We start from the raw sequence: 19,473 nt of genomic DNA on the forward strand, positions 1-19,473 counted from the left end.
CCTTGCTAACTGACAGCCAGACTCCAGGTCGGCCGTCTAGGGCAACTATCTTGAGTTAAAGTTTAACAGCATCATTTTGTGTTCATTGTGTTTATCTTTGGGGTCAATATTTTTGACAAGCGACACCAGTTTTCAATTCATGAAAGTGATAAAGGTACAGGCATATCTCATTTGTGCTTCACTTTATTGTGTTTTGCAGATATTACGTTTTTTACAAATTGAAGGTTTGTGGCAACCCTGCATTGTCAGATGATGATTATCATTTTTTTTAGCAATAAAATACTTTTAATTAAGGTATGTACATTGTTTTCTTTAGACATAATGCTGCTGCACACCTAATAGACTATAGTGTACAAGGCTCTTATATGCACTGGGAAAAAATTTTCTTGCGTGACTCCCTTCATTGCAGTATTTGCTTTATTACAAGGGTCTGGAACTGAACCTGAAATATCTCCAAAGTGTGCTTGCATTTACTGAAATAGGAAAATATGAAGTAAAGGTGACACTTGGCTACGGCAGAATTCTTTTTTTATGTTTATTTGGCTGCGTTGGGTCTTAGTTGCCGCAGGCAGGCTCTCTGGTTGTGTCACTCAGGCTCCAGAGTGCGTGGGCTCTCTTGTTGAGGTGCCCAAGCTCAACAGTTGTGGCGCGTGGGCTTAGTTGCCCTGTGGCATGTGGGATCTTAATTCCCTGACCAGGGATCGAACCCACGTACCCTGCATTGGAAGGCGGATTCTTAAACACTGGACCACCAGGGAGGTCCCTATGGCAGAATCCTTAAAGGTGGCCTTGGTGTGGCTGAAGACTGGGAAGCACCGGCTTAGCTCCACATTTCCTGGGCCCCCCCGGCCACAGCTCAGCCTCCCCTCTTGGCACTCCTCACCCCAAGCCAAGGACCTTGGCACTGGTCCTCACTATCCTGGCTCAGGGCTGCATCTGGGGTGGGGGTGAGGGAAGGAGCTGTGGGCCTCACCTTCCTGAAAAAGGGCAGTCTCTGTGCTCTGTAATTGTCTCTTGACTGGGCAAGCCCCAGGGCCAGGTCACTCTGGGTATGCCCAGCTTCAAGGGACAATTGCTAATGGTTCTCTAGGGCTTTTGGTGAAGCATTTTCCCAAGGCCTTGGCAGATCGTCTCACTGGAGCATCTGTCCTGAAAAATGGCACATGTCTCTCCTGGAGCCAGCACTGACCAGCAATAACCGGGACACCTATTCTTTGCTTGCAGAACAGCAGGAGTGACAACTGGCCTTAGAGACCTGGGTTCTAGTCCCAGCTCTGTTACTCAACATCCAAGGACCTTGGGCAAGGAACTTTCCGGACCTCAGTTTCTTCACCTTCCAGTGGAGATGACAACGTTGAATGAGACATAACCCTTTCAAGTGCAAGTGACAAACACGCAGCCGAAAGGGGCTTAAACCAAAGGGGAAATTTATCAGGTCATGAAATTGAGAAGTGTAGGATTACGTCATGGTGATTCAGGCATGACTGGATCCAGGGATCCAGAGGCATCTTCGTCATTCAGCTCTGCTTTCTTCTATATTGATATCGTTCTCTGTCAGTCTTTCTCCCTGTAATGGAAAGATGGTCTCTAGAAGTTCCACATTTATGGGCTATAGTTCATCAAACATAGCAGAACCTCTAATAGCCCCAGGGATTGAGTTTCATTGGTTCAGCTTGGATTATGTGCCCAATGCTGAGCCAATCATAGGAGTTAGGGGAATGGTCTTCTTTGACTGGCCAGGTTAGGTCACGTGACCACACCTGGAAAGGCAGTGTCAGACCCAACTGAAACACAGTGCACCGAGAGTGGGGAAAGGGTCCCCCAGAGGAATAGGGGGCCTGATACCAGAAATGATGCAAGGCAGCAAACTCATAAACTTTCACCAACAAGGCCACTTATTTGGAGGCTATTAGAAGAGTTAGACGAGAAAGGCATATGAAGTCACTTTGGAAAACGCTACATGTGATTTCTGGTGCCCTAATTCATTATAGAGAAGAAACGGAGGTAGACACATGGCCTCAAAGGTGTTTGAATAATACGTAGTTTAAAAAATAACCTGGGGGTTGGGCTTCCCTGGTGGCGCAGTGGTTGAGAGTCCGCCTGCCGATGCAGGGGACACGGGTTCGTGCCCCGGTCCGGGAAGATCCCACATGCCGCAGAGCAACTAAGCCTGTACGTCACAACTACTGAGCTGGAGTGCTGCAACTACTGAAGCCCGTGTGCCTAGATGTAGCCCGTGCTCCGCAACAAGAGAAGGCACCGCAATGAGAAGCCCGTGCACCGCAACAAAGAGTAGCCCCTGCTCGCCACAACTAGAGAAATCCCATGTACAGCAAGGAAGACCCAAGGCAGCCAAAAATAAACTAATTAATTAATTTAGAAAAATAATAATAACCTGGGGCTTCCCTGGTGGCGCAGTGGTTAAGAATCTGCCTGCCAATGCAGGGGACAGGGGTTCGAGCCCTGGTCCGGGAACATCCCACATGCCACGGAGCAACTAAGCCTGTGCGCCACAACTACTGAGCCTGCGCTCTAGAGCCCACGCGCCACAACTACTGAAGCCTGTGCGCCTAGAGCCCATGCTCCACAACAGGAGAGGCCACCGCGGTGAGAAGCCTGTGCACGGCAACAAAGAGTAGCCCCCGCTCACGGCAACTAGAGAAAGCCCACGTGCAGCAATGAAGACCCCACGCAGCCAAAAATAAATAAATAAAATAAATAAATTTATTTTTTAAAAAAATCCTGTAAGCAGTTCGTTTTCCCCTGAATCACAGGCTGTCGCTCTCTTTTTTCTAAATCACAGAAAAGGAGAAAGGGAGGGGCAGCCTTAGAAGTTCCCAGGAAGGACAGAGAACAGGATAAGTTGTAGAAGAGCCCTGTGTGTCCACATGTGTGTGTTGGTGAGGGGTTGTCCTAGTCCTCCCAGGCCCTGGCCACAAATGGAGCTTTTGAAAGCAGGTGGGAAGCTAACCCTGATGGTCAGTAAACCCTAAGCTTGGGCCAAAGGCAGGACAAGGTGGAAGAAAGAGAGAGGACTTGCACTGGTCTGGATTTGAATACAAACTCTGACACTCCGTGGGTAACTCCAGACATGGGACTCATGTCACCGAGCCTCCTTCTGGAGTGGCTGGGAGACCCAAATGAGATGCACAACGGTGTTCAGTGAACAGCAGCCTCTTTTTCCTCTCACTGTTATTAATAAACTTAGTGCTAGTCTATCAGGGACAGTAGGGCAAAGTGATTAAGAACATGGACCCAAGCCAGCCCATCTGGGTTGGAGTCCACACCTTCCATTTATTAACTGGGTGACCTCGGACAAGTTACTGAACTTTTCTGTGCCTCCACTTCTCACCTGTCCAATGAGGATGATGCTAACACCAGCTTAGAAGCTGACTGTGAGGATTAAGTGACTTACTACCTGCAGACCTTAGCATAGAGGGTACCCTCTCTACGGTAATGGTTGTTGTTCAATAGATGCCAACCCCAGCTGCTGGAGGGAACATGCTGTCCACGTCACAGGCTCAGAAAGGCGTACCTGCCCAACACAGCCACACGGCTAGTACGTCAGCCGCTCCAGAGCATCCTTCCCCTGGCGTATCAGGCCCTAAGGGGGGATGGTAACAAGGGTCCTTAACAGATCTCTTCCAGATGGTTAAAAAAATAGACAACCAACTGGATGTTGATCCTTCTGTGATCCACTTTTCCAAAATGCTTTCTCCTCTAAGCAGCTAGCAGGAAACGGCCAGCATCAGGCAGGAAGGAATCTGGGGGGAGTGAGAGAGTTGAGAACATGGGCTCCCAGGAGGTGGGAGCCTGTGTGGATAGGCAGGTGGGGGTCCTATGCAGCTAGAAGAGCCTGACCAAGGGGAGGTGAGGGGGACCAGGGGTGACAGGAGAACTCTAAAGGGTAGAGGGCTCAGGGAGCAAATTTTCCCTCAGACCAGGAGTCCGGAATAGCTGGGATGGAGGGGCACAGTAAGGAGGGGGACTATGTGGGCACCCCTTATAGAGCATCTAAAAAAGAGCAGTTTGCTTCTTGGTTTTTGTTGGCCATAAGGCATGTGGAACCTTAGTTCCCAGACCTGTGATCAAAACCGCGCCCCCTGCAGTAGAAGCGCGGAGTCTTAACCACTGGACCGGCAGGGAAGTCCCTGCTTCTTTTTTTTTTTTTAAACTTTGTCCAAATCAAAAAGATTTTGTTAAACTTTATGTAATTCACATGTGAAAGCAAAACGGTTTGCTTTCTTCTCTTAGATTTTATTTAAAGCATCTATTTTTTATTAACTTTATTGAGATATAATTTACCTACCACAGAATTCACCCTTTTAAAGTATACAATTCAGTGGGTTTTAGTATATGCACAGTCTAATTTTAGAACATTTTCAGCATGCCCAAAAGAAACCCTGTCCCCAGTGGATGCCACTTCCTGCCTCCATGCCTCCACCCTTCCCCCACATCAAGCAACCACTGATCTACTTTCTGTCTCTATAGATTTGCCTGTGCTGGACATTTACACATATAAATGGGATCATACAATATGTGGTCTTTTGTGACTGGCTCCTTTCACGCAACATATTTTCAAGGTTCAACCATATTCTAGCATATGTCAGTACTTCACTCCTTTTTATGCTTGAATAATAATATTCCATTATATATATATACACCACGTTTTGTTTATCCATTCATCAGTTGATGAACAGATGGGTGTTCCACTTTTTGACTATTCTGAATAATGATGCTATGAACATCTGTGTATAAGTTTTTTATGTGGACAGATGTTTTCAATTCTCTTGGGTATATACCCCAGAGTGGAATTGCTAAGTCATATAGTAACTCCACATTTAGCATTTTGAGGAACTAACAGACTACTTCCCAAAGCAGTTGTGAGTTTTCTTCTCTTTTTTTTTGCGGTACGTGGGCCTCTCACTGCTGTGGCCTCTCCCGCTGCGGAGCACAGGCTCCGGACGTGCAGGCTCAGCGGCCATGGCTCATGGGCCCAGCCGCTCCGCGGCACGTGGGATCTTCCCGGACCAGGGCACGAACCCGTGTCCCCTGCATTGGCAGGCAGACTCTCAACCACTGCGCCAGCAGAGAAGCCCTAGTTGTGAGTTTTCTTAATGCCACTGGCGGTGGTTCACGTGCAGAATTCATTTTGGCTTTTAAAAATTAGAAGTCAGGGCTTCCTTGGTGGCGCAGTGGTTAAGAATCTGCCTGCCAATGCAGGGGTACACGGTTTAGAGCCCTGGTCCAGGAAGATCCCACATGCCGCGGAGCAACGAAGCCCGTGTGCCACAACTACTGAGCTTGTACTCTAGAGCCCGCAAGCCACAACTACTGAGCCCAAGTGCCACAACCACTGAAGCCCGCGTGCCTAGAGCCTGTGCTCCACAAGAGAAGACACCGCAATGAGAAGCCTGCACACCACACGAAGAGTAACCCCTGCTCGCCAAAACTAGAGAAAGCCTGAACACAGCAACGAAGACCCGACACAGCCAAAAATAAAAATAAATAAATTTAAAAAAAATTAGAACTCAATTTCTTAAAATGCAAATTTTAAAACATAAGCATTTTAAAAACTTTTAAGTTCAACTTAGTCATATCATTCTAATCATAAATCTATCTAATGTTATTACTAACTTTTAAGGGGGCTTTAATTAATAATTGGTTCTCTTTACAAAATTAAAACTGCCATAAATATGTTTATGCCATATTTATTCATTCTATATATTCTACTTCCTTTTTAAAAGCAATTGATTGGGTTTTTTTGGCCTCGCCATGCAGCATGCGGAATCTTAGTTCCTCGACCAGGGATCAAGCCCTTGCCTCCTGCGGTGGAAGCGCAGAGTCTTAACCACTGGACTGCCCAGTGGCAATTGCAATTGTCAAAAGCGATTGACTGGGAAAAATAAGTAAAAATAATTCTCTAAAAGAATTTTTTAATAAATTGACAAACCAGCTTCCCAAGTACTTTTAATGCAATCTAAGAAACGTAAACATATAAATATAGTAAAATTTAAGGTTTTTAAAAAAATATTTTCGTTCTACTTACAATCCCAGTAAGAATTGAACTTCAAAGTACACTTGTAAGGTCATTCTAATGATCCATGTCATCCCCCCTGCCTCCTAAGAATGTCAAACGCTCCCTCTGCTGGACAATACCTCAGGCTTGGGCTGAGCCGCAGAAGCCACAGTTCCTACCAATTCTTCCAAGGTCTGGGTGTTTAGTGAAATGGGTTGATGGCCCTTTAAGAGGCGGTAGCTAGCTCCCAGTTGCCATGGAGACAGCTGGTTACAAACTGGGTAGCAGGAGGCAGCATGTCTTCCAAAGTTCAATCCAAAGGTGAGAAGAGAGCTGAGGAATTTGGAGTGGGGACCTGGAAAGGGATGGGGCATCTTCTCCCTCATCATCCACCCTGGGGTGGCCTTGGAGGATCCTGCTCTTGGGACCCCTGCCCCACCCCTATCCTTCTTCCCAGGGTCTGCCATCTGCCGTCTCAACCTCTCCTCCCTCCCTAGGCTTCAAAGCCAAGGATCACCAGCCCTCAGCCCAAGAGAGTCTGCCACCCCCAGAGGCCAATGCTGAAGCCATCAACTTCCTCAACTCCCTCCGTGAGCCTGGGCAGTGGCGGGGCGGGGTGGGGGGGGAGGGGCAAAAGTACGGACGGGAGGGAGGAAAGCCCAGACCTGGCCACCCCCTCTCTCAGCCTTGATTCTCCCGGGACTCACAAAGGGTGTGAGGCCCGTTAGTTGATATTCTTCAAGGGAAGACCCCAGGGACACAGTGTGGGTAGGGACTGGTGGGGATTGGGGTGGGGGAGCCTTCACCTGCTGACTGCTGTAGAGGCCAATGGAGGGGACGCAGGGGCCACCTGGGGGACGTGGGATGAGGAGGGAGTGGGTGGAGACTGTGGGCGCACTGGTGGCCGGGGGGGGGGGGGGGCGGTCCGAAAGTTGAGACCTAGGAGCTGGAGCTGGGGCTTTAACTGTCCCCACGGGACCCTCACGCACCCAGGGCAAGAGGAGCTGCTGACGCTATTCTTCTCGGAGACTCTGGTCATGGTCTCCGACACAGGGGAGCCTCAGGGAGAGCTGACCATTGAGGTGCAGAGAGGGAAATACAAAGACCAGTTTGGTGTCACGGAGTACTTCCCATTCGTGCATGCCTTTAGCCACGGCTCCATGGACAAAATACTCTGCGGAAACTCCATTCTGGGTAGAGTTCCTGCTGCCTGACACCCTCTACCCCCACCCTTCCTCCACTGCCCTCCCCCTCCCACCCCCCAACTCCCAGGACCTTCACTCAGGACCAACGCTTTGACTTCACCTTGGTACTAGAACGAGGCAAAGAGAATGCGTGGGACACGGGGGCGGGGGGTGACAGGGAAGTTAATCACAGCCTTAGTTTTTCCCTCGGGCCACCCTACATCTGAGTCCTCCAGCCCGGGCCACCGCCTCCCTTCCTGCAAACTCCAGCCTTGTCTCCGGTGACAGCAGTGTTCACCTCCTCCCCACAGGCTATCTCTCGTGGAAACTGGAGGTTGTGGAACAACATAATAAGGAGTTCATCAAGGTACCTCCTGGGGCCCCAGCCTTGACCACATATGGAAAGTTTTCTATCCAAATTTCCCCTCAGTTTTCTCATTTATGAAGGAGAAACGACAAGGCGACCTCTGGGGGATCTCGCTTGTATATACGATCCCGTGAGTCCCTGGTTCTCCCCTCCATGCTCTGGCCCTTAGTTCCACGCCCTCCCCATGGAACGGAAGATGAGTTTGCTGAAGCAGGATGATCAGCTGGCCATGACCAGAATCATCAAGGAGGGTGAGGTAAGGATGAGAGCCAGGTGGGAGCCATACTCTACATCCTCTTTGGAACCAGGAACAGGGGACAGATGGTGTCAGGCCAGGAGCCTGGACTAGGGACCATATGGACTGGACCATATGCTCAACACCTGTCTTGCACAACCTCCCTCCATTTCCTGGCTCAAGGTCCCTGACCCAGATTTGTCCTGAACAGGAAGTGAAGACCGAAGTGACTTTCTTCCCCTGGCACTCCATTGCGGGCTTCGTCTCCCAGGCTGCCAACCTGGTGTTGCTGAGGGTGATGGCCTGGAGGCAGACAGTGCCCAGCAACGCCCGTTTCCTGGCCTTGGACACCGAGGGCAAACTCTGCTATTCCACTTACGTGAGGGGTTTCCCTGGGTGGGGAATTGGTCTGGGGTGAACTAGAAGGGGCAAGGAGAATGCTGAGTTGGGAGAAAAGACACCTCTGTGGAGTGGAAGAGGGGGTGGAGTGGGGATAAGCCTAGGGCGTGGGGGTGAGACTTCCAAGAGCAGGAGAAAGCAAGACCGCATTTGTTAGAGGGAGGACCAAGTGTGAGGCAAGTGGCGTGAGCGAGAAGGACCAAAAGCTGGGAGCAGTGGAAGAAAGCAACGCTTTTTGCACAAAAGTCAGTCCAGGAAAAATAAACATCGTAGGGGCCACTTTTTTTTTTTTTTTTTTTGCGGTACACGGGCCTCTCACTGCTGTGGCCTCTCCCGTTGCGGAGCACAGGCTCCGGACGCGCAGGCTCAGTGGCCATGGCTCACGGGCCTAGCCGCCCCACAGCATGTGGGATCTTCCCGGACCGGGGCACGAACCCGCGTCCCCCGCGTCGGCAGGCGGACTCTCAGCCACTAAGCCACCAGGGAAGCCCCACAGGGGCCACTTTTAAAGACATATTTTTTTAAGATCAGGAAATGCAACATCTCCAACTGCACTTAAAAATTATTTTATTATGTCTCAACCCTTAAGGGTGTTTCTTATTTTTCTCTTATTTTGGCTAAACTTTCATCATCAACCTACCTAGGACTTCCTGTAATATGTGATTTTGAAGCATGCCTCTGAACACACACTTTGGGGGCTGATTTGACCAACTTCGTAAATGACACTCTTGTCTTTTCTATCACAAACATGACAAACAGCAACATGTTTGATACAAAGAGGCACATAGCATTTCCCCCCAATTTTCTTTGAAATATTTTTCTTATGTTAGCAGTTTTCTCCCTGTTGCTGTAGCTGTAACAGGGATTTATTTTTTTTCTAATTATTTATTTATTTTGGCTGCACTGGGTCTTCGTTGCTGCACTCGGGCTTGCTCTAGTTGCGGCAAGCTGGGGCTACTCTGCTGTGGTGCGCGGGCTTCTCTTGTTGCGGAGCACAGGCTCTAGGTGTGTGAGCTTCAGTAGTTGCGGCACGCGGGCTCAGTAGTTGTGGCTCGCAGCCTCTAGAGCATAGGCTCAGTAGTCGTGGCAGACGGGCTTAGTTGCTCCGCGGCATGTGGGATCTTCCGGGACCAGGGCTCGAACCCCTGTCCCCTGCATTGGCAGGCAGATTCTTAACCACTGCACCACCAGGGAAGTCCCCAGGAATTTAAATTTCAATTACAATGGGCAGCTTGCACGGGCCTGAGGCAGCCATAAATCTCAATCTAGTCCCTCCTCAGCGTCCCACTACCTCCTCCCCACAAATAGCCCAGCCTCCGCCATCACCCACACTCACACCTACTTGGTCATCCCTATTACAGAATCTGCCAACTAGAAGCACTTGGTCATGAAGCTGGCATGGGGACGGGTTGGGGCAGGAGCAGGGTGGAGCTGGCTCTCTATGAGAAAACCCCAACTTAACCTGGGGGTGCATCTCAAATCTTGGGGCGCCTAAGGGTCTGGACAGCCAAGGGCTGCTTATCACTGGTGAACAAGCAGTGAAGCTATAACCTGGAGAGAAGGGCCAGGGTGAGATGTGTGGGGAGGCCCCGGTGGGAATCCACCTCACCTCCCTCCCTTCATTTTGGTTGCTGCCAGCAAGGCCTGGGCTCCCAGACGATCCAGGTGGGCCATCAGCAGGTGGAAGCGTTCATTGTGGAGCAGACTGTACACTCGGAACAGGGCATCCCCGTGTCCTGCCAGTTTCACCTGCTCTCTGATGGGTGAGCTACTGACGGTGGGGCAAAAGGGGCAGTACTGAGGACAAGCATGGGAGCTCAACCTCCTGGGCTGGGTCGGGGCAAAGGGAGAGTCCTGTTTCTGGGGACACCACCAGGAAGACTTGCTGTGGAGGTCTGAGTGCCCCTGCTTTCTCCACTTATTCACCATTTTGCATATATGCATTCATTCTCCCAGTCTTCACAATGCCTCCCAAACCTCACCGAAAAGCCCTGAATGGCTGAGGAAGTCAAGGTCAACTCCACAGGGCCTAAGGCGTCGCTAAAGCAGCTGCCACGGGTGTGGGTGTAAAATTGAAAAACACCCGAGTCTGAACAGCTCAGCACTTGATAAAATCAGCAGGCTGGGAGAAGCACCCCAGCACACTGCCAAGCTGTCGCCAGAAAAGTGCGGGCACCAAATCCTGAGAAAATTCGGGAGGGGGAGAAGCATTTGTTTCTTGAAATTTCCAAAGAGGTATTGACAGAATCACTATAGTAGAAAAAAAAAAAAAAAGTAATCAGAACGTTGTGGGCTTTCCTTATTTCATAATTTAACTTGTTTCTATTTTGAGTATCACATAGCAGGAGGCTCGTGATTCTTTTTATTTTTTTAAATTTTTTTGGCTACGCCCCATGGCTTGTAGGATTTTAGTTCCCTGACCAGGATTGAAGCCGGGTTCTTGGCAGTGAAAGCTCGGAGTCCTAACCACTGGACTGCCAGGGAATTCCCTTGTGATTCCTTTAGCGCTCACACCTCTAAATTTAGTCTTGCACACGTGCACACATCTCCAGGGTAGGAAGAGTCCCCAGTTTGAAAAGCAGGGGACATTATCTGGGGATCTAGAAATGAACAGGACCCTGGAACTCAAAGACAAGTGGAGGAGGGGAGGAGGGGGACAGCAGTAAAGGGAGGCCCCCAGAACACCTTTCAAAGGAGTGGGCTGGTCTAGGAAGACTCACACCTTCTTCTGTGTTGCACTCCAGGCACCTGGCCAAGAGGATCCAGGTGGGCTCCCCGGGGTGCTGCATGATCACCAAGGTGCCCACCTTGAGGGAGGCGGGTGAGTGAAGCCCCTGGCTGGTGGGAGAGTGAAGGCGAGGTGAGGAAACCTGGAGCCTTCCAGGGTGCATGGGTGGATTGAGTGTGCCATGGCCCCGGATCGGAGCCCGGGATGAGATGGAGAAGTTTTGCTCTCCAGCCCCTGTCTCCAAGGCAATTCAGGGACGATCATTTTGCTGGGAACCCCCTCCAGCAACTTCGCCCATATGGCCAGAACCCTGGGGTTTTACCTGAGCCTGCCCAGAACTGGTGTTCTTGGGCATCCCTCTGTATCTGAGGAAGGTTCTGGGGTCGGAATAGGCACGCAGCCTTCCTCCCACCCGCACCCACCCCCAGATGATATTGAGCCTCACCCAGTGTTTGAGAAGAAACCCCTGGTGTGGGAGGAGGACATGGAGCTCTACTCGAAGTTCGTGGACCGGAAGGTGAGGAGGGGCTGCAGCCAGCCTGAGGTCCCCATCCCCCCATCCCCCTGCCCAGGGCGTACACTCCACCCTTACTGATCACTTTTTCTGCCCGGTTGAAATGCATCATCCCTAGGGGCTAGGGGACTCCAGCGTCCCTAAGCCCTCCACGGGGCGAAGGGGAGGGGAGCTCCTGGGGCGCGGGAGTCCCGGGTCCTGCTCAGGCTCGGACCCCTCCAGGAGGAGCTCCGTCTCAGCCACAACAGCTATCTGCGGCAGCACCCCGAGGCCGAGGCGCTCATCTCCGACTTCCTGCTCTTCCTGCTGCTACACCAGCCGGCCGATGTGGTCACCTTCGCCGCCGAGTACTTCGGCCCCTTTGCGATGCGACGCCCGCCCACTCCGTCCTTGCGCTCCTCCAACCGGCCCTGCCCCTTCCACGAGCTGGAGCCGGAGGGCCTCGAGGGCGAGGAGGGCTAGGCGGGCAGCAAGGCGTTCCCCCGGGGCCCAGCTGGCCGGGGCGAGGCAGGAAGACAAGGCATCCGGACTGGGCTGGGGCGGCACGCGGGCGGGAGGCACCCGGGAGGCGCGCTTTCCTGCCTGCGGTTTTAATGGGAATAAACGGGGCCCTCCCGAGGCTTGGCTGTGAGCCGGATCCTTCTCTGACCAGCGTCTCGTGTCTCGGGCTTAGCATAGGAACCGTGAACAGGGTTTATCGAGCGATTTTCAGCCTTTCTTCCTAGCTGTTATTATGATCAATATCACTATTTTACAGATAAAAAAATAGAGGTACGAAAAGATTGAGTAACAGAGTAAACACGTGGGAAGTAGGATTCAAACCTGGACGTTGGATTCCAAGAACCCCCACTTTTAGTCACGAGGTTAGCCGCGATGGAGGGGCGGGGCTTTTGGCGCACAGAATCATTATAGATTCCACCTAGCATAATTGCCCGCTCCCGCCAAAGAAAGAAAAACAGTCGATGTGTTCACCACTGACCTTGCTCATCACCCCCGAAGCTTTCCAAACCCTCTCTCCCTACCCCAACGCCAGCTCTCACACTCCACCTCCTTCCTCCCGGTTCCCACTATACGCAGGAACCCCCAAACTGCGTGGAGGGTCCCCAGTTAGCAATAGGATGGAAGGCAATCATCACCTCGTTTAGGTTCCTTGCTTAATGACAGTTCTGGCCAGTGGCTTGTTCCTGCCCAATACTGGCCGCAGCTCAGTGACAAAGAGGAGGCACCCTCCCCTGAGGCAAGTGGTAATAGGCCTGCAGGCTCCATCCTTCCATCTATTCATTCCTCCCACCAGCTAAGAGGTGAGGGCCTCCAGAGAAGCTTTGCACTCTAGCGGACAATAGGGGCCAGTATCTACAAGACTGTAATGATGGAAATGTGCTCTATCTGCAATGTCCAATATGGTAGCCACTAGTCACATGTGGCCACTGAGCTCTAGAAATGTGATTAATGTGACTGAGGAACTGAAGCTCTACTTTAATTTTTTTGGCTGCATGGCATGGCATGTGGGATCTTAGTTCCCTGACCAGGGATTGAACCCGCACCCCCTGCAGTGGAAGGCAGGGTCTTAACCACTGGACCACTGGGGAAGTCCCTACTTTAATTTTAATTAATTTCAATTTAAATAGCCACATGTGGCTAGTGGCTACCAGACTGGACAGCAACAGCTCTAGAGGATAAGGTCTTTTCATTCAATCAGGCAATCAGCTCAACAAATATTGGGCTCCTTCCATGTGCCAGGATGGTTCTGAGCCCTGGGAGATCAGCAGGGACGAGACCAAGCTCCTAGCCTCATGGCACTTGTAGATAGCATGGAGAGACAGATGATAAACACAAAAGATAATTTCTTATGTGAAATTTCAGACATTTATGAAAACAAGGCCAAGTCATGGATAGAAAGGGACTCAAGGTTGGAGAGTTGAGGGTGGAGACTTCAGGGAGGGCCTCTCTGACATCTCAGTTGAGTTGGGTTGTGAATGATAAGGAGTCAGATCTGTGAAGAGCTGTGGGAAAAGCATTTAAGGCAGAAGGAACAGCTAGTGCAAAGGCTCTGAGCATGGCACGTTGGGGACAGAAGGCCAGTGAGGCTGATGTACAGTGGCACGGGGCGGGGTGGGGGAGTGATGAAGGAGAAGCTGGCGATGAAAGTGCTCAGTCACCTCGAGGTAGGGAGGGCGGGGTCTTGAAGGGCCTCCTAGGCCCTGGCAAGTTCTCCTCATCCATGGAGAACTGAAACCAAGTTTGACTCAGCCCAATGCACCCAGAATGTTCCTGTAGAGATCCTGAGATTCCCTCCAGTTCCTGATACTCTGCCGCAGTGGGGAAGAGGGGACGGCAGTTAACATCCAACCCACGGACATCCTTCCTCTGCTGAGCGCTCTTTTTTTTTTTTTTTAATATATTTATTTATTTATTTATTTTTGGCTGCCTTGGGTCTTCGTTGCTGCACGCGGGCTTTCTCTAGTTGCAGCGAGTGGGGGCTACTCTTCTTTGTGGTGCGCAGGCTTCTCATTGCGGTGGCTTCTCTTGTTGCAGAGCACGAACTCTAGGCACATGGACTTCAGTAGTTGTGGCGCATAGGCTCAGTAGTTGTGGCGCACGGGCTTGGTTGCTCCGCGGCATGTGGGATCTTCCTGGACCAGGGCTCAAACCCATGTCCCCTGCATTAGCAGGCGGATTCTTAACCACTGAGCCACCAGGGAAGCCCCTGCTGAGTGCTCTTGCATCAGGTGACTTGAGAAGGAGTCTGCCACTTCCCTCCCTGCTCTGTGACATCCATTTCAAGACCAGTTTGTTTTTAGATCGTATCATTTTTCCCCAGAACTCCTATGACCCCCCTCTCCTTGCTCCATAGTCCTAAGCTATATATGTCTCTGAACAAAGAAAAAACAAAGATTGAGCACTCATGACATGCCAGGCACTGGACTAGGGTGTGGGGATGCTGTGGGGGTATCAAGACCAAGCCCCACCTGCATGACACAGAGTCCATTCAGAAGGAAAGAGACATCAGCCAAGGCTCCCGTGGATGAATGTGTGAGTGTAGACCATGCAAAGTGCTACCTGCAATATTAGAGTGTTTAATGCGACTTGATCTAGTGTTGAGAACCCAGGGAGGCAAAGGGAAGGGAATAGTAATAATAAGAGCAAGCCCTATGCAGCACTTACTATTCTAATCCCTCTACACATAAGTCATGTGATTCTCACAATACCCCTATGAGGTGGGTTCTATTATTACACCCATTTTACAGATGAAGGAAAGGCTAAGGTCAAGGCCACGCAACTGGTTAGTGGCAGAACCAGGATTTAGACCCAGGGAGCCTGGCTCAAGGCTATATGTGAATCCACTCTGATAAATAGATCAGAGGTGGCTCTCTGGAGACAGATCCCAGAACAGAGAAGAGGCATCATCCTGCTTTAGATCCGTCCAGAGTAGTGTTGACTGTACACTGTCTTTCCCCTTCCCCAGGTACCCAGACACTGCCCCATTCCCTACTGCATTGTCACTGACAGCTGCTTCAGTGCTTTGAATTGCCGGGGTAGACAGGGAAGGCATTGTGCTATGGGAGCATACAGTCTAGCCCTGGAGAAATCAAGGAAGGCTTCCTGGAAGAGGTCACACCATAACTGAATCCTGAATGACAAGAGGCTGTTTGCCAGGCAGAGTTGTTTGAGGAGGAAGCAACATATGCCAAGGCATGGAGATGAGAGGGAGGGAGCATGGAATGTCTGAGCTACTGCAAGGGGTTCAGGACAAGATGGTCTTGTCCTGACAAGAACGCAACTAAAGTGTTGTCCTCTGTCTGGGAGCCTAAGAGGCCCTGGAAGTGGGTTAGGCAAATACATGAATGCCTGCCTGTTTCTGCGCTTTTTCTTCCCACCAGAAGCCATAATACAAGCAAATAAACTAAGAGCAATGCTATAGATCAATGGAGCCCTAAAAAGAGAGTCTTACATTTTGACATTTGACAACAAAATTAAAAAACAGGGCTGATAATGCCCTTGGAAGGTGCAGATTTGACCTTCTGAATCTCTGTCGTGCTCCTCCCTTCTTTTGGTTAAATCTGCTGTTTCCCCAACACCAGCATTCCCGCTAAAACTCATTCTTGGGGGCTTCCCTGGTGGCGCAGTGGTTAAGAATCCTCCTGCCAATGCAGGGGACACGGGTTTGAGCCCTGATCAAGGAAGATCCCACATGCCACGGAGCAACTAAGTCTGTGCGCCACAGCTACTGAGTTTGTGTTCTAGAGCCTGTGAGCCACAACTACTGAGCCCGCGTACCACAACTACTGAAGCCCGCACACCTAGAGCCTGTGCTCCACAACAAGAGAAACCACCGCAATGAGAAGTCTGCACGCCACAACCAAGAGTAGCCCCCGCTCGACACAACTGGAGAAAGCCTGTGCACAGCAACGAAGACCTAACGCCGCCATAAATAAATAAAATAAATAATTTTTTTAAAAAAACCATTCTTGTTTAGTTTGATCATTTCCCCATTTTGTTTTAAGATATATTGCATCAGAATTGTCCTTTGTTATTTTTTTAAATAAATTTATTTATTTTACTTATTTATTTTTGGCTGCATTGAGTCTTCGTTGCTGCATGCGAGCTTTCTCTAGTTGCAGTGAGCCGGGGCTACTCTTCATTGCAGTGGCTTCTCTTGTTGCAAAGCACGGGCTCTAAGCGCATGGGCTTCAGTAGTCGTGGCTCGCGGGCTCTAGAGCACAGGCTCAGTAGTTGTGGTACACAGGCTTTGTTGCTCCATGGCATGTGGGATCTTCCTGGACCAGGGCTTGAACCCGTGTCACCTGCATTGGCAGGCGGATTCTTAACCACTGTGCCACCAGGGAAGCCCTATCCTTTGTTATCTAGTCATCACAAATGCCCCATGTTTGAGCTACACTGCATCCAAAGCCTCTGGTGGATGAGACTGAGAATTAAACCACCATGTGCATCAATGTTTTTAACAGAAAATGTATTTGGAGTTCTGAAGAACTGACAGTGACCAATGACATTTTGGAACCCAATTTACAAAAGCAACTACCTGCGCCGTGCTAGGCGCATTTCTTGGGCCTCACACAAATGTTTCGGGGTATTTTCATCGCCCCTACTTCACAGGTGAGGACACGGAGGGCCTAAGAAACTTGCCCAAGTCATCGAGCTAGTAAGAAAGATTCACACCCAGGCCATTTGATTCCAGAGACTCTGACTCTGGTGGATTTTTTTTTTCTTTTGGCCACGCCACATGGTTTGTGGGATCTTAGTTCCCCGACCAGAGATTGAACCTAGGCCCTCAGCAGTGAAAGCCCTGAGTCCTAACAACTGGACCACCAGGGAATTTCCCTGGTGGATTTTTTTTAAATCAATTTTATTAAAGTATAATATTCATTCAATAAGACTTTTCCTTCACTTTAAAAATTGAGATAATTGCAGATTCACACGTAGTTGTAGGAAATAATTCAGAGAGATCTCATGTACGTTTTACCCACTTTGTCCCATTGGTAACATCTTGAAAAATGTTAATATAATATAATATTACAGGGACTTCCCTGGTGGCACGGTGGATAAGAATCTGCCTGCAAATGCAGGGGACATGGGTTCGATCCCTGGTCCAGGAAGATCCCACATGCCACGGAGCAACTAAGCCCGGGCGCCACAACTACTGAGCTTGTGCTCTAGAGCCTACGAGCCACTACTACTGAGCCCGCATGCCACATCTACTGAAGCCCATGTGCCTAGAGCCCATGCTCTGCAGCAAGAGAAGCCACTACAATGAAGACCCAATGCAGCCAAAAATAAATAGAATTAAATATTTTTTAAAAATTCAATATTAAAACCAGGATTTTTTCCACTTTTTTCGGTGGTAAAATATACATAAAATGTACCCTTTTAACCACAATTCTGCAACATTAAGTACATTCACATTATTGTACAACCAACAACCATCACCACCATCTGTTTCTGGAACATTTTTATCATCCCAGACAAAAACTCTGTACCCATTAAATAATAACTCCCCTTTCCCCCCCTCATCCCCTGGTCCCTGGTAATTATCATTCTACTTTCTGTCTCTATAAATTTGCCTCATATAAGTGGAATCACACAAAATTTGTCCTTTTGTGACTGCTTATTTCAGCTAGCATAATGTTTTCAAGGTTCATCCATATGATAGCAATATATCAGAATTTCATTTCTTTTTAAGGCTGAATAATATTCCATTGTATGGATATACCACATTCATTTATTCATCTGTTGATGGACATTTAAGTGGTTTCCTCCTTTTGGCTATTGTGAAAAGTGTTGGTCTGAACACAGGTGTACAAGTATCTGTTTGAGTCTCCACTTTCAACACAACCAGGATAGAACTTCCCTGGTGGCTCAGTGGTTAAGAATCCACCTGCCAATGCAGGGGACACGGATTCGATCCCCAGACCGGGAAGATCCCACATGCCACAGAGCAACTAAGCCCATGCGTCACAACTACTGAGCCTGTGCTCTAGAACCCATGAGCCACAACTACTGAGCCCACATCCTGTGACTACTGAAGCCCGCACGCCTAGAGCCCGTATTCTGCAACAAGAGAAGCCACCGCAATGAGAAGCCTATGCACCACAACGAAGAGTAGCCCCTGCTCGCCGCAACTAGAGAAAGCCCACACGCAGCAACGAAGACCCAATGCAGCCAAAAATTTAAAAAAATAAAAAAGAATACAGCCAACATATTGACCTTAACAAAATGCACTGCTCTTTTTCAGATATCCCCAGTTTTACTTGTACTCATGTGTGTGTATTAAGTTCTGTACAGTTTGTCATATGTGTAGGTTTGTGTATCCTCCACCAAGGTCAAGGTACAGAACAGTTCCAATACCACAAGGATCCTTCAAGTTATCTTTTCAGAATCACACCTACATCCCTCTCCACCCCCGACCTCACCCATCTCTACTGGCTGCGACTTAGTAGCAAAAGGATAAAAGTAGTAAATCTGACCTTCATTTCCAAAATTTTGTCATTGCAAAAATGTTATATAATGTAATAGTAAAACGTAAACTTTTCAGATTGACTTTTTTCACGTAGCATGATTTCCTGGAGATTCATCCAAGTTACTGTGGTATCAGTAGTTTGTTCCTTTCACTGCTAAGTAGTAATCCGTGGTTTGTACCGCAGTTAGTTTTACCATTGTCCTGTTGAATGACATCTAGACTAATTCTAGTTTTTGGCTATTAGACATAAAGCTGCTATAAACATTCATATACAGGTTTTTGTATGAACACAAGTTTTAATTTCTCTGGGATAAATGTATACCATAGTATATGGTATGAGTACCATAGTATATTCTATGGTATGGATGTCCCGTAGTTTGGTTAACCATTCACCCGTTGAAGGATGGTATGGGGTTGTTTCCAGTTTGAGCTATTATGAATAAAACTGCTCTAAATATTTGTGTACAGATTTTTGTGTGAACATGAGTCATCATTTCTCTGGGGGAAAAAAAAAAGCCCAGGCGTGCAGTTGCTGAATCCTATGGTAGTTGCAGGTTTAATTTTATTTTTTTAAGATTTTTTTGATGTAGACCATTTTTAAAGTCTTTATTGAATTTGTACAATATTGCTTCTGCTTTATGGGGTTTTTTATGTTTGTTTGTTGTTTTGGCCGTGAGGCATGTGAGATCCCAGCTCCCCGACCAGGGATCAAACCCACACCCCCTGCATTGGAAGGCGAAGTCTTAACCACTGGACCGCCAGGGAAGATCCTGCATCTTTAATTTTTAAAGAAATTTCCAAACTATCTCCAGAGTGGCTGTACCATTTTACATTCCCACCAGCAACATATCAGTGATCGACCTAGTTTCTCCACATCCTCACCAACATTTGGTATTGGGACTATTTTTTATCTTAGCTATTCTGCTAGTCGTGTAGTGATATCTCATTATGATTTAATTTGCATTTTCCTAATGGCTAATGACGCTGAACATCTTTTCATATATTTGTTTGCTATCTGTACATCCTGTTTGGTGAAATGTGTGTTCATGAC

At 48.9% G+C, this 19,473-nt stretch overlaps 1 protein-coding gene and 1 long non-coding RNA gene across 5 annotated transcripts; one reads left to right on the plus strand and one right to left on the minus strand.

Moving 5' to 3' along the window:
• Positions 1-1,405: 1,405 nt before the first annotated feature.
• On the minus strand, positions 1,406-6,543 carry LOC117201161 (uncharacterized). The gene is made up of 2 exons (XR_004483136.2): positions 6,160-6,543; positions 1,406-1,567 (listed from the first exon to the last, which is right to left on the minus strand). It is a non-coding gene; the product is annotated as an uncharacterized LOC117201161 (long non-coding RNA).
• On the plus strand, positions 6,242-12,083 carry CATIP (ciliogenesis associated TTC17 interacting protein). 4 transcript variants are annotated; one of them, XM_004262724.3, is made up of 10 exons: positions 6,242-6,340; positions 6,517-6,609; positions 7,013-7,213; positions 7,515-7,570; positions 7,740-7,826; positions 8,017-8,184; positions 9,843-9,967; positions 10,949-11,025; positions 11,361-11,449; positions 11,669-12,083. In XM_004262724.3, the coding sequence occupies exons 1-10, from the start codon at positions 6,316-6,318 to the stop codon at positions 11,906-11,908; spliced, it is 1,161 nt and encodes a 386-aa protein (XP_004262772.1). In that variant the 5' UTR covers positions 6,242-6,315; the 3' UTR covers positions 11,909-12,083. The 4 variants fall into 4 exon arrangements, with proteins under 4 accessions (XP_004262772.1, XP_049568603.1, XP_049568602.1 ...); XM_049712646.1 differs by lacking the exon at positions 8,017-8,184; XM_049712645.1 differs by lacking the exon at positions 7,740-7,826.
• Positions 12,084-19,473: the final 7,390 nt, after the last annotated feature.

The sequence above is a fragment of the Orcinus orca genome, chromosome 7 (genome assembly GCF_937001465.1).
Source record: "Orcinus orca chromosome 7, mOrcOrc1.1, whole genome shotgun sequence".
Taxonomy (NCBI): domain Eukaryota; kingdom Metazoa; phylum Chordata; class Mammalia; order Artiodactyla; family Delphinidae; genus Orcinus; species Orcinus orca.